At 36.6% G+C, this 13,486-nt stretch overlaps 1 protein-coding gene across 1 annotated transcript in view; it reads left to right on the forward strand.

Annotated features, from left to right (window-relative positions):
* The first annotated feature begins 747 nt into the window (after positions 1–747).
* CC2D2B (coiled-coil and C2 domain containing 2B) overlaps positions 748–13,486 on the forward strand; it is an 89,412-nt gene continuing 76,673 nt past the window's right edge. Inside the window, exons 1-7 of the mRNA XM_058188080.1 lie at positions 748–792; positions 993–1,061; positions 1,905–1,971; positions 4,374–4,450; positions 4,675–4,752; positions 9,983–10,075; positions 11,829–12,006. Of these exons, the coding sequence (XP_058044063.1) occupies positions 748–792; positions 993–1,061; positions 1,905–1,971; positions 4,374–4,450; positions 4,675–4,752; positions 9,983–10,075; positions 11,829–12,006 (607 nt within the window). The remainder of the gene's footprint in view (positions 793–992; positions 1,062–1,904; positions 1,972–4,373; positions 4,451–4,674; positions 4,753–9,982; positions 10,076–11,828; positions 12,007–13,486) is intronic.

The raw sequence follows: 13,486 nt of genomic DNA on the forward strand, positions 1-13,486 counted from the left end.
TGTTACATACATTACCAAGAATTGGCTGATAATTCACAAAACAAAACTGATCTCACAAATATTATAGATTAGCTGTAGTGCTTTATTTGATTTTAGCACAATCCATCTTTATATAAACCTGGTTTCTATAGTACTTACATTTTCTAATCAACATCTTTAAAGTTAACGTTATCTTAAATGTGTTGACAGCTCTCACCTTCATAAAATGATTTGGATTCGTATAGATCATGGTACAATTATAGTATTGAAGATTTTATTTGCTGCCTTGTTTTCTGGCACTTCAAAATTTTCATGCCTCCAATTTATCCAGTTCATTAGATAAATATTATTGAAAACATGTAACTTAAATCTATACCTTTTTCAGAAAAAGCTAAGTCAGATAAATTTATCTTTAGGTTATTACATACAAAGGAAATGCAAAAACAGTGGCAAAATTTACAGCTGTTTTAAAACAAGATTGAATGTTGGATAGCAATGATGTAATATGAGACATATCATAGCACAATTCCACATAAGTACAAACTATCCTCAATGAACTCTTCAATAACTTTATGTGCAATCAGAAAAATAAGCTAAAACATAAATATATTAAAAATACATTAAAAACATAGTCCCAACAAATTTATTTTGATTAAAGTAATTGTATATTATTTTTTACTGATTGTCAAGCTGAAATTATGTTGATATATATATATATATATATATTATAAATGTTTATATTTTATATTTTTCAGTTAATTAACATAAATGGATTCTGATGAAGATTTGGAGGCATTACTAGATAAGAGTGAGGCAAGTTATGACAAATACTTTTAAATATATTATTTTCTAACATTTATTAATAATTAGATATAATTGTTCTTTAGATAATTTGTTAAATTAAATATTGAGACTAATAAGGATGTGATTATATCCATTGTTTAGGGTTAGTTTTTAAAAGTGGCTTTGTATCCTTACAGAGAAACTTTTAACAATTTCCTTTCTTTTTTCAGAAAGAGAAAGTTCAGGAAAGACTTGCAAAGAAAAAAAATTCTTTACCTAAAGGAAGTACTAGAAATCAGGTACTTTTGTCCATATTAAAATAGAATATAGTATATTCTTTAGAATTTTGGACATTCTTCAGAAATTGCTTTTTAAAAAATGCCCCTATGTTGACAACTTTTTATATTCAATGTCACTTTTTATTTGTATATTTTCATGAAAAATGTACATGTAAACTGCTTTGAACTAAAGAAAAGGTGATTTAAAAAGTATTAAATTAAATATACACAGTTTGTAACCTGAAGTTAATCACAAAACAATAAAAGCAGTACAAGTTATATTTAGTATCTTCCAGGTGTAGAATAGTTAAAAACAGGAAGCAGGGAGGAACAACAGTGGATTACTTTTATGCTAGAGCAGGGGTGTCAAGCTAGCAGCCCATGGGCCAGATGCATCATGCGTAGGCCATGCCCACCCCAACTCCGCAAAGGGGAAAAATTGTCATGAAATGTCACGAATGGAAAATAAAACTGCCTTTTTTTGTTAAATACACAGTTTAAGTCCACAATCCACAATTTGGGTTGCTAAACTTAGAAAAGAGCAACCAAAATGTTCAAGCTGAGGAAAAGTTGTAATATGAGATACATAAATTAAAGGAGACATGACAGATATCTATAAAACAAGTAACCATAGTGTATAATGAACATGGACAAAAATAATTGTTTTGCAGTCATAATTTTTGAATTTGGTTAGGTTATAATTGTGGAAAATTAGAGGATTTAAATGGAAAAACCTGGAAAATAAAATGCTTTGCTAATACCTATCTTGGAGGAAAGATGGCATATACATTTATTAAATCAATTAATTAGTCATACAGGAATGTAGTTCTTATAGTTTATTAGCAATTTTTTTATTCAATTTAGCAAATTGAAGATAATCTATATGACGAAAGAATACAAATAGAAGCCCAAGAACAAACTCCACAGAAAGGTAATTCAGTGTTTTATTTCAGTGGATATGAAATTTAGAAACATTTAGTGTGCCTTAAATTAAGTTTTATTATTTCATTTTATCATTATTTCACAGGATCTTTATTTTATTTTATGCTTTTATGCATAATTTTCAATATTAAAAAAATTCCTGGGAAGATATCCTGTCTTGACATCTCAATTTAATAATTTATTAGAGAAAATCAGAATGAAAAAAGCTGCACTTTGAAAACTGAAAACGTTTAAATATCACAGAACAGTGGTCCACTCTTAACAATGTAGAAATATTTCAATATTAACTATAACATTAAAATAATTTGTAATATTTTGTTATTCCTGCATCTATAATTTCAAAAATTAGTTGTGAATGCACTTTTGTCAAATAAGACTGAAAAGCACTGTTTTCTCAGTGCTGCTGCTCTAATCTAACTTTACTGCTTAGCACAATGATTCTTAAAGTGGGGGTTTTCAACTATACTCAGAGGGGTAATTTGGGCATATGTTGAGGGTCATGAAGCATCATCTAAGTCAGGGGTGCCAAACTGGTGGCCCGCAGGCCAGATGCGTCATGCGCAGGCCAAAAATGTCACGATACATCACATGACATCAATGTGACGCAGCGAGTTTGACACCCATGATCTAAATGATTCCTACTTCCCCAACCCATATATGTCTACAGATGCCTTCCCCCTGCTTTCTCACCTTTTTCACAAAGGAGTCATGAGCCTACCCTTTTTCTTCTGGACCTCCTATTGGAGAGAGGTAGTAACTGTTTTAAGAAATTATGCTATACTTTTGCAGTTTTAGAAAGTTACTTTTTGATTCTGTAGTCTTTTTTTTCTTTCCATACACTTTTATGTGAAAACTTCTTTGTGAATTGTTTGATTTGTTGTACTGTAGTTAATCAGTATCATTGCAGCTTGGCCAGTAATCCAGCCTTCTAGAGAATTTATGAACAGAAGCATAGCTTTTGAAGAAGAATGGTCATTGAAGACCTAATCTCATTCTGATTCTCTAGAAACTTAAGAGACATTGTCAGCTGCAGAGTTAAGACAGAGTTAATGTGGTTTGTGACCGTGCTTTTCCATTCTTAACCTAGATTACTCGGACTTTTGAACATGTTGTTTACCTCCTTTTTTCAAATTTGCATATGTGGGGAAACTCCTCTTGAGAAATTTCCCCGAGGGGAAAGTGAAGCAAAAATATAATTCCCTGCTTACACACTGTGTTACTCCATCTTTTTAAAAAAGTTTACAATAAAATGGTTAACTGATTAAGATGATGGATTTATTTTCCCAGAAAAATATACTTTAATACTGTATATAAATTATCCATTTATGGAAGAATCCCTAATTAAATAACTTTAATTCAAACTGTAGAGCAGTGAAGAGTGACTGGCTAATTCTAAGCATTCTTGCCATGGATGGAAGAGTTCTGAAATTGTACTGTACTTTCTTTAGAGGTACTGTCTGATTGATAATGAAATGATATAGCTCCTTCTGTTACTGTCAGACTTTATCCTCCTTGCATGTTCCAGAATTTTTCAGTTTGGATGCAAGATAACAGTGCCAAATACTTGTTATTTAATTTTCAGGGCAGGAAATGTGGCTTTTTTCAATGATTAGCCACAGCTATTTTTCCCCTCATTTCTTCCACCTCTGCTTTGTCTCCTTTTAGTACCTCCAGCACAATGGCTTCTAAATGATTCTTGAAAGACAGAAAGCAACTGAATAGAACTATTCAGTTCTATTCAACTCATTATTGGGCAACATTGTCTAACACAGTATAGTAATGCAAACACCAATGAAGTGTAATTGCAGCAGAAGCAGTTACGGACAATTATTTAGATCTGTATCCCTCTCAAAGTACTACTTATCCAAAAACTGAATTGAGTTGTTATATTATAGATTTGATTTGTAGATATGGTGGTTGATCCCTGAATCCAATATTCCCTTTCCTCTCCATATGGGTAAGTGTTATGGGAAATATGGGAAATTACTATTTAAAAACCTTGCCCTATTTTTGTGTGCAAAACACAGCATCCTCTCTTTTCCAGTATTGGAAAAGAAATGAGTTCTCATGAACTCATGATCTCATGAATATTAGAAGTAGAACTCCATGACGATTTTGAATCGGAGACAAGGCTGTCAGACTCTCATGTCAGGTTGAAGGCTGAATCAGAGCACAATCCTATTAAATATACATTCATTTGGAATTTTGCTAACTGTATGTCTCTGTATGTGGTTCATATGCAGAATGCAACCATTTAACAGCTTGAAAAACTAAAAAATTATAGTCACATATTTTACTTTTAGCAATATGATCTACAGTGTATACTATAGGGACAGTGAAAGAATTCTATCACAAACTCCATTCTAAAAATGTATGCTTTCTTGATTCTAGTTGTGGCTGAAATAGAACAAGATACATTAACTGAAGCATTACGGGACAGAGTAAAAGAAAAGCTGAAAACTGCCAAGGTGATAGTTTTAATTGGTTTTTAACTAAATGAAAAAAATACAGAATATTGATTTATGTTTCTATGAAAGAAAAAAAGATAATCTAATGTAAAAGATTCACCTTCAACATCACTTGACGTATCCCAGAAAAAAGTGGTTATGTAATGTGTAATTTGTATGTGATTCTAGTTGTTAATGTGTATGTTAAAAGTAATATACTAAATACAACATAATATTTATTTTAGGCTGCACAGGAAAAAGATTTTTCTCACAAACAAAATTCTGCCGCAGGATTTCAAAACAATCAAGAAATAAATGCTGAGGTAACAAAACTTTTGTAAAAAAGATTCCTGAGAGTAATGTAGCTATTGTTTGATTCAGTTTCAGGATATTAATAATGAGAAAGGCACAGTTTTGTAGAATTGTAATTCAGGCCGTACTGCTTTACATAAATAGAAAAATGATCCTTTCTTAATTTTTAATCTTTTACTAAAGATTAAAAATTAATGTTGATGTTCTATATAATCTCTGCAATCTGCAATCTTGTAAAAGGATTAGAAATAGAACGTACATGAGAGATTTGTTTATCCTTTTTTGGAGTTTTCAATGGCAAGAGAAAATAATAACAGTTGCAGCTATGGGACATAAACAAAAAATGAAAGCAAATGAATTGCATATATTTATCTGAACTTGAGTTTTAAGATCGAATCTTGGTTGGGAAATAGGTACAGATAATGTAATTTGTTCAAATGTTGGTGTGAAGAAAAAGAAAAGTTGCACATTGGAGGATTTTTTTTTCCAGACAGCAGGATCTAGGAGAACTTCTAGTTGATCCTAATGGGTCTATTCCTTTTAAATTTAAAAAACATAGTCTTTTAAATTGTTTTCCTTTTTTTAAAAATCTGATCTGGTTTTTGAAAAAATGTTTTCTAGCAAAATTCTATTCAGTTTCATGTTACAGTTTTTCATATTTATATTTATTTTAAAATTATTGGTACAAGCATCGGGGAGCATCCAGAAAGCTTAATAAAATACAGATGATCTGTATCTGGAAGTTCAACAATAAAAAAAAACAGGAAAGGCCCTTTGAAATAATGTCCCCAGAAAGCTAAATATAGATTTCAGTCTGTCATAACAACAAAAGGTTAAGTAGCAAAGAATTGATAGCAACTGAACTAACTTGCTGACATTTCCCCATTCTTTTGTTTCAACAAGTATTATGAACATATCTAAATTTTGATTGCCAGACTTGAAATAATGAATAATATGAACCATTCCTAGAACTGATGATGCCATAGAAAATACGTAATTAGTAACACAGTAATCACTGTGTTTTCCGTCAAACATTACCAACAAGCACACAAATAAATACCATGGAATAAATATTTAGTTAGTTTCTATAGCTACATATGTAGTTTGGGATATCAGACAATGGACACAATTAAGTTTCGTGAACAATTTTGTGTTGACTTGATCATTAGTGGAATTTGCAGGAAAGTTATATCAAGTATTCTCAGTATTAAACTGGAATCCTTTGTCATGAATTCATTAATGTTTCAAATGATAACTGAGTGGTTAATGAAATATTGCATATATTAATTTAAATTGGATTTTTAGTTTTAAATAGTATTTTATGCAATTTGAATAGTAATTCTAAAACTATACACATTCAGCCTCACTTATTACATTTGGAAAAACACACCCAGAGTCCACTTTCTGCCACACATTTAACTTATAACTTCTGTACATTTAGAACATTACACACACCTTCAGATGTTCTTCCCTAGCTAGCACATGACTGTTAGAGCCTAGAGAGGTCATGGGTTGAGTAAAATGTGGTGAAACTCACTTAACATCTCTCTTGGTTTGGCAACAAAAATTTTGGGCTCAATTGTGGTCGTAAGTCAAGGATTATTTCTGCCTTCCTCTGCATGGCAGCCTTGTCCTAGTAAACTCCTTCTCCTTTCTAGCAATTTTCGTCTCTGTTAGAGGCACCAAAATAACCCAGACAATATAAGGTTTCCTGCTGGAGCAGGGGGTTGGACTAGATAACCTCCAAGGTCCCTTCCAGCCCTAGATTGCTGTCCTGTTTCAAAGCATCTTCTGAAGCCACGTCTAGTGCCAGGGTTTATGATCCTTCCTTCCTCTTCTTTCTCTCTCTCTCTCTCTCCCTTCCATCCTCTTTCTTTCTCTCTCTCTCTCTTTTCTCTCTCTCCAATCCTCCCTCCCTCCATCTCTCTTTCTTTCTTTCTTTCTCCCCTTCTCTTTCTTTCTCTCTTTCTTTCTCTCTTTCTTTCTTTCTTTTCTCTCTCTCTCCTTTCCTCTTACCTTCTTTCTCTTTCTTTGTCTCTTTTCCTTTCTTTCTTTCTTTCTCTCTTCCTTTGTTTCTTTCTCTCTCTCTCTCTTCGCTCTTTCTCTCCCTTCCTCTCTCTCCCTTCCTCTTTCTTTCTTTCTTTCTTTCTTTCTTTCTTTCTTTCTTTCTTTCTTTCTTTCTTTCTTTCTTTCTTTCTTTCTTTCTTTCTTTCTTTCTTTCTTTCTTTTCTCTCTCCCCCGTTCTCTTTCCTTCTTTTTCTTTCTCTCTCTCTCTCTCTCTCTCTCTCTCTCTCTCTCTCTCTCTCTCTCAGTCCCTCCCTTCCCTTCCTCCTGAAATGCCAGCAAAACCCACCACTTTGCTCCTGAAGTGGACTAGGGCAGGGGTCTCCAGCCTTGGCAACTTTTAGACTTGTGGACTTCAACTCCTAGAGTTCCTCATCCAGCTTTTCTTTTCTTTGCTGGCTGAGGAACTCTGGGAGTTGAAGTCCACAAGTCTAAAGTTGCCAAGGTTGGAGACCCCTGCCCTAGGGAACAATCCAAGTTGCTAAAAAAAACCCAAAAAACCCAATCCCCATTGCATCTGTTTTAGGGGAGGAGGTTCAATTCATCGCCCAGTTACAGATTGAAATGAAATGCTCCAGGCTGACAGCATTGCTTCCAATGACATTTGGCTCCAGATCAGATCGGTTTTTGTTTTTATTTTTTTTTGAAAAAAAAAAAAAGGTGAAGGAGGGACACTGAGTGAATGAAACAAAAGAGCCTCCAGCTTCTGACAGATGCTGAAGCAGCCATCTCTGGTGCTGGATGCTGGGTACGCCTCTTATTTTCGTCGGACCACTACCTCTTTGGGGCAAGGATTGCTTTTTACAGTGTGGCAAGGAACAACAAACAGTGCCTGTCACCTTGGCTACTGCAGCTGCTAACCTTACCCCACAGAGATCCAGCAAGGTCTCGCTGAAACACCACATTTGCTCAGGGATGCTTTCTCTTTCCCCACCCCAGGACTGCGGTAAGCGGCGGCTCATTCTTGCCCTGCCCCATCATGCCAGCGTCACATGAAGCAAATTAAAGGCAGCCCGCCTCTCTCTCTCTCCCACCCTACCCACCCCCCACCCCGCTTTCCTTTCACTTTTCTTTAATGTGCCCTGCTTCCCTCCCCAAATCTTGGGAGGTGGCCATTCGTGGCTTGTGGAGGAAGCGTCCTCTGCACTGCAAAGCCCTCGAAGCAGCTGCAGGAGGGGGAAAAGGAAAAAAAGGCTCAGCCTCTGAAGCCTCTCGATGGAGACCTCCTTGTGTGTGTGTTTGGCAGGCTGAGGCGAGCCAGGTGAAGGGAGCCCAGGGAACCACATCAGTTGCAATCGGCCCTTTCCTTCTGCTACCGCTGGCGTCTCTTCCTTCTCTCTGCTAACAGAAGTTGGAGAGAAAAAGGCAGTTGCTTCGCCGTGTATTTCTCCGCGTTTCCATCCCAAGTGAGCCGCAGCTGCCTTCCCATTTGCTGTTGGGAAGGTGATGCAGAGCGAGAGTGGTGGAACCCCCTGCACAGAGAGAGGGCCAGGCCAGGCCCGGCCAGGCCACCTCAGAGCCTGCAGCACTTTCCCTTCGGCCTGGGCGGGAGCATTTACCCAAGCAAGTCAGTGTGGGTAGCCCTTCATCTTGGTGCTCCCTTGCCTGCTGCCCTCCTTCCCTGCATGGCTGCAGACATCCGCCTTCCTGAAGCAACCCTGCCGCTGTTCCCTTTCATTTTGCAGCGGGAGAAGAAAGAAAGTGAATGGTGGCAGCGCAGTGGTGCTCTGGGAGGGCAGGCAGGACCCAAGGCAGAGGAGAAGGCAAGCAGGTGGCAGGCGGCTAAAGGCCCCATGGAAGCTGAGCGCATCAGGCCCAAAAGTCGAGTGCACCTTGCCATGTCCCTCCGAGGAGCCGAGTGCAGCGGGTCTCCCTCCCATCCCAGCATTGGCCTTACCTTCTAGATCCTCCACCAGCGTATTCAGCATGCCCAATGGACCCAGCGCATTGGTAAGGCTGACGGTGGGTGGCCCTTGGTGGAGATGAAGCCACTGCTCCAGGGCTGAGAGTGGTGCCGGCGCCACTCTGGGAGGGCAGGCAGATGTCTTGCCCCTGCACATGTCCCAGGGCAGCACAGCGGCGGTGTCTCCACCAAGGCTCACCCCACCCATTGGCCAGGCAAGGCTGGACACCGATCTCGGAAGGCAAGTGGGTGAGAGGGACCACCGAGAAGGCGGTGTGGAAGGCAGGCAAGCATGGCAGGGCTGCGGGGAAGGAAGTAGGCTGCTAGCTCCCTTCCCCGCAGCCCTGCCATGCTTGCCTGCCTTCCATGTGGCCTTCTGCCTGCCTGCCTTCACAAGCTGGCCACCGGTATGCTGGGAAGGCAGCGTGGAAGGCAGGCAAAAATGGCAGGGCTATGGGCCGTGGGGAGGAAAGTAGGGGAGACAGGCTGGGATAGTGTGGGGGAGCAGGGGCAGCTAGGTAGGCCATGACTCTCAGGCTTACCTGGCAGGCAGATCAGGGCCACTCAGTTTGGGTGCAGTGCTTCAGGCAGGCAAGCTGCAAGTGAGGACCCATGCAGTAGAAGTGAGGAGTGACTGAGTGGAGGGGGGGTGGGGCGAGCGAGCATCGGGTGGCCAGGGCCAGCGAGTGGGGACCAGTTTGAGGGCGTGGCCAGTCAGCAATCACTACTGGTTCCGCGACCTAGCCCAAATTATTGCTACTGGTCCTCACGAACCGGTGTGAACTGGTAGCAACCCACCACTGCCGTGATCTAAACCTTATCACACAAAACATTGCCTGCCAGCATATTTATATTCTTTCTTCATTATATCTTCCCAGAATTGTTTAAAATGGTGGGAAATGGATCAAGATGCTATTTCAAAGTGTCTAATCTCAGTGTTTATGTAGATTATGGAATGAATGATGAAAATTTCGCAGTATATGATAATTTAGGGAGATCTTACCTTCATGCCTGTTGTTTAATTAACAAATGTATATGGACAAGTTACATAGTTTTAATTAAAGGGCAACCTATGCATTTTTTAAACAACAATGTTTCACTTAGGAATGAATGGTTGCTATTGTAAAATAAAGCTAATATTTCAGTGGTAATCGTTACTTTAAAAGAATATGAGGGCAAATAAAGGAAAATATCGTTTAGAAGAAAATAAAAGCTTGCTGTTTGGTTGGTACAATCTATCAACAGTTATTCAGCTGTTCTTTTATCACTCTTAGAATGAAGTACCCTTAGATGAAGGCTTTGAATTTTTTACATCAACTTTTGAATATCACTCCAATATGAAAGAACTTGATACGAATGTTGAACAGGTATTATTATTCTTTTACATATTCATTGTCTTTTTCTTCTTTTGAGTGTCTTGTAGTTCTTTCGAATAAATACCAATAGCAATAAGACTTATATACTGCTTCATAGTGCTTTTACAGCCCTCTCTACGTGGTTTAGAGTCAGCCTATTGCCTCCAACAATCTGGCTCCTCATTTTACCCACCTCGGAAGGATGGAAGGCTGAGTCAACGTTGAGCCGGTAAGATTTGAACTGCTGAACTGCAGCTAGCAGTCAGCTGAAGTACACTGCAGTACTGCACTCCAGCCACTGCGCCAACTTGGCATCATAGTGCCCTATATTTCATTACCATTTTTAATGAAATAAACAATATTATTTTATTGCAGTGTTATTTTAATGTCTCAGAATGTATATGCACATCAAGTAAATATTATTTTATAATTTTTTTCTTTTTGCTCATATGATGAAGTCTTCAAAAATGCTTTTGTATGTTTCTTGGAAAACTTTCACTATAATCATAGAAGTAATATGTACTTATGTGTAATTACACTATATTATGTATTTATGCATAAAAACAGTGCATTTGCAATTGGATTTAAAGTAATAAGGTTTTTACAGCCTACCTTTTTTTTCAGCCTTTTTAAAAACTGCTGCATTTTATTTCTCAAAATAATTTTGAAAAATGGAAGGAGTAACAACCATTTGCTTTAATTGTTCAGTGGAGCAAGTGTGTATCATTTTTATCCTCTTACTGGCTCCTAATGAGAACTAATAAATTATATTGAACTATGAATATTCTTTAGATAGGATCTAAATATCCCCTTGCAGAAATGGGAAGCGGTTATAAAAAAGAATGCTATATACTACTAGAAGTGTGTTTCTGTGTTGAATACTTGGACCACTTCTGATTTCACATAATCAACTTCTAGAAGTTCATAAAGTAATTTCACAATGTACACATTAGCCTGTTCAAAGCAAAAAATAGAATGTTCCAGAGCCAGATTGTTTCAGTCCAAAACATTTTACATCCTTAGTGTGCTTCCTGTACAATGTATATAGGATTGCATCATTAGTTTAATAAGTTATTGAATTGTTAAAGAAGTTATTTTAAATGAGTTACAAAATTTGAAGTATTGAAGAATTACATTTAAAAAACAGAAATATGAATACTGAAAAATTGTTTATTTCTGTCCTGAAGGTAGGTCATTGATGCATATATGATGAAATTTGTAAAGTTAAATGATATAATAAAATTCAACAGAAATTATCAAATAAATAATTATCTTAAATTATTTCAGTTAGGATAATTCTTTGTTAATGAAAAATTGAAAAAACTATTGAAAAATCAAAAACCAAATTATCAAGTTTGTATATTTAAAATATTTATATTTATAGCCTTTCTACTACCCATCTTTTGAGGGGTAACAGTTTGTTCTTTTGACCCCTTTTTGTGTTTCTAATGAAGATATCCCTTTATTTACTGTGTACAGAAGTAGAATCCAGTATTGTCCTACTGGAATTCTGTTTGTTCTCAACATCTACTCCTAATGATTAAAAAAATTTCCAGCCAACTTTGAAGATACATGGAAACTGAAAGCAGTGGATATCATTGCTTTTCATTCAGACTAGATTTCATTTATGAACATATTGATTATTTTCTAGGGATTACCTGTATCACTTTAAAGAATTCAGTTGAAATATGGTTTCATTTTAGTTTTTATTCAATTATTCCTGAACATACTATTTCATATTGTTTTTCTTCATCATAAACAATAGAAATCAACAGATGGCTGCCTTCAAAACATCTATAGCTTAAATGAGCAAATTCCACTGCTTGTCCACGTGAAAGAAATGTTGACAGAATTACTTGAAGTAAAATCTCCTGCCTGTAATTTCAATAAAGTAGACAAGGAAAAGGGATGGAACCAACTTTTTATTCCAAGCACATCACCAGGTGATATAGGTTTCCAAAGATAGTACAACTTTGATACTGATTTTATAGATACTGATTTTATAGATACTGATTTTATGATACTGATTTTATACTGATTTATATTCTGTCCTGATTCAGGACAGAACTGTTATCGGGTGTAAAATTTAATGTAGTTTTCATTTTCACTAAACATATCTATACTAATGTAAAATTCACCATACAACTGTTTGTAAATACTAGGGAAGATTTTTATGCTGCAAAAAATGTTACAATGGCATCATGTCAAAAAAGTGCTCCCCTCCCCCTCCATAAAAATCTATATACTTTGCTTGTGTAAAATGTCTTCATGTAGAAGGAGGCGAGAATAATGTTAAAAGGAGCGATTCTTAAGAACAAGGCAAAGTTGGCTCCCCAATTCAGGTTCAAATTTTCATGAAGGTATGAGTTGTTTGTCATTGTGGAATACTCTTTTTTTTTTATTAAAAAAGTTTTACAACAATTAAATTTTCCCCCTCCCCCCCTCCCTCCTAAACCCCCCCCCTCCCCCCCCCGGACTTCCCGGAGCAAACACAAGGTATAGTTCCTTAAACAAAACAGTCATATATTAAACTTTTTAAAATCTAACACAATTATAATCTTTCTCTCTCACATAACCTGACTTCTTCCATTAAAATCAAAAATAACATCCTTCATTCAAAAGCAATCCGAAATTTCTTAATCCGATATCTATTTTGAATATAATCAATCCAGTTCTTCCATTCATTTAAATATTTTTCTTGAGTACTGTCTTTCAAGAAGGCTGAGATTTTAGCCATCTCAGCCAAATTGGAAACTTTCAATATCCATTCTTCTATTGTGGGTAATTCTTTTTTCTATTGTGGAATACTCTTGACTTATTATGAACACTGAAACCATTCAATATTAATAGACAGAAGAATCGCAATGCTATATTAGTGGTCATCTCTAGCAACTTAGGAAGCAGCTGCTTGGTAGCAAAATATGGCATATCCACATTATCCTGCCCTCTTCAAACCATGAACGAAAACCAGATAGATAGATGGGCATAGCTGGCATAAAGTTCTTGATGATCCATCATGATAGATTTAATGTAATTCTATTGCCTTACTTCTACATTCAAGGCTGCACCACAAGGAATGCAAAACTGTACCAATGACATTACAGCAATTTCTTATTTATCAAGGAACCACGGTCAACTTACATATGGATATTTCCTATACATGAACACAAAAATACAGGACCAGTTATTTCCTTAATTTCTTACCCCCAGTGTGGCTCCCATGAAAAGAATAGTCCCTTTTAATGATTCTTCCCTCCTATTTTTAATAGCATTGTCACTGGAAAGAATACTTGTGCCATCTAGCTCTTGCAATCATTTCTTCATATTTACTTTTTTGCATAGTATGATCCTGAGTTATAATACTGTGGAGAACACTACAGATATTCATCAGATATCATTTTATATCATCTCATAATGGGGATG

This window comes from Ahaetulla prasina, chromosome 6 (genome assembly GCF_028640845.1).
Source record: "Ahaetulla prasina isolate Xishuangbanna chromosome 6, ASM2864084v1, whole genome shotgun sequence".
In the NCBI taxonomy this organism is placed as follows: domain Eukaryota; kingdom Metazoa; phylum Chordata; class Lepidosauria; order Squamata; family Colubridae; genus Ahaetulla; species Ahaetulla prasina.